The sequence below is a fragment of the Macadamia integrifolia genome, unplaced genomic scaffold (assembly GCF_013358625.1).
Source record: "Macadamia integrifolia cultivar HAES 741 unplaced genomic scaffold, SCU_Mint_v3 scaffold2369, whole genome shotgun sequence".
Taxonomy (NCBI): Eukaryota; Viridiplantae; Streptophyta; class Magnoliopsida; order Proteales; family Proteaceae; genus Macadamia; species Macadamia integrifolia.
Window position 1 is genome coordinate 60843 of NW_024868665.1, and position 772 is coordinate 61614.

Here is a 772-nt window from a genome sequence, read left to right on the forward strand (position 1 = left end):
ATACAGTGTTCCAAGCAGGGCCAAGGATTTGTTTAGGGAAAGCTATGGCATTCTTGCAGATGAAGGGGGTGGTGGCCGGAGTTATGAGACAGTTTAGGGTGGTGCCGGCGGAGAATGGTTTTGAGCCGGTTTTTGTCGCTTACTTGACTCCCAAAATGAAAGGAGGTTTCCCTGTGAGAATTGAGGAGAGGGGTGGAGAGTAGAGACTTGCAGGTCATATATATTTGGTTAATTAACCAGTGTTCTGGTTTTAAACTCATATGGGTCCTCCCCCACCCTCCCTTCCTTCCTTCCTTCCTTCCTTCCTTCCTTCCTTCCTTCTTCCTTCTTCCTTCTTCCTTCCTTCCTGTCCTGTCTGTGTACCCTGTTTTTCTCTTAATTAAAACTATTATATGATAATATATATATATATATATATATATGGCCATGTTTGTATATTGATTAATGGGATATCTAGCGGGTTTTCCTGAGGGTAAAGTTGTTAAACGGTTTGATTTCGATATTCAGTTCACAGTGTTAGGGACTTAGAGGTAGAAATCAAAACTAAACTATTATTTATTAATTAATAAAATTCTAAGATGAATGAGAAATTCTGTAAATTTTGAAATTGATGCAACCAAACGTTTCGTTTTCTTGTATCGATTTGGTTTCGATTTTTTGTCTGATTTATGTTTGATTTTCCATACAAAACTATGTAAAAACTTAGTTTTTTAATAAATTTTGGATTTTTTTTATTTTGGCTCAAGTTTTGAGTTGGTTTTCAGTGTGATTC

General features: G+C 36.5%; 1 protein-coding gene across 1 annotated transcript in view; it reads left to right on the forward strand.

The window, feature by feature from the left end:
• Positions 1 to 330, forward strand: part of LOC122066393 (cytochrome P450 94A2-like) — a 10609-nt gene extending 10279 nt beyond the window's left edge. The window contains exon 3 of the mRNA XM_042630201.1: positions 7 to 330. Within this exon, the coding sequence (XP_042486135.1) occupies positions 7 to 203 (197 nt within the window). The 3' untranslated portion in view covers positions 204 to 330. The remainder of the gene's footprint in view (positions 1 to 6) is intronic.
• The last annotated feature ends 442 nt before the right edge of the window (positions 331 to 772 follow it).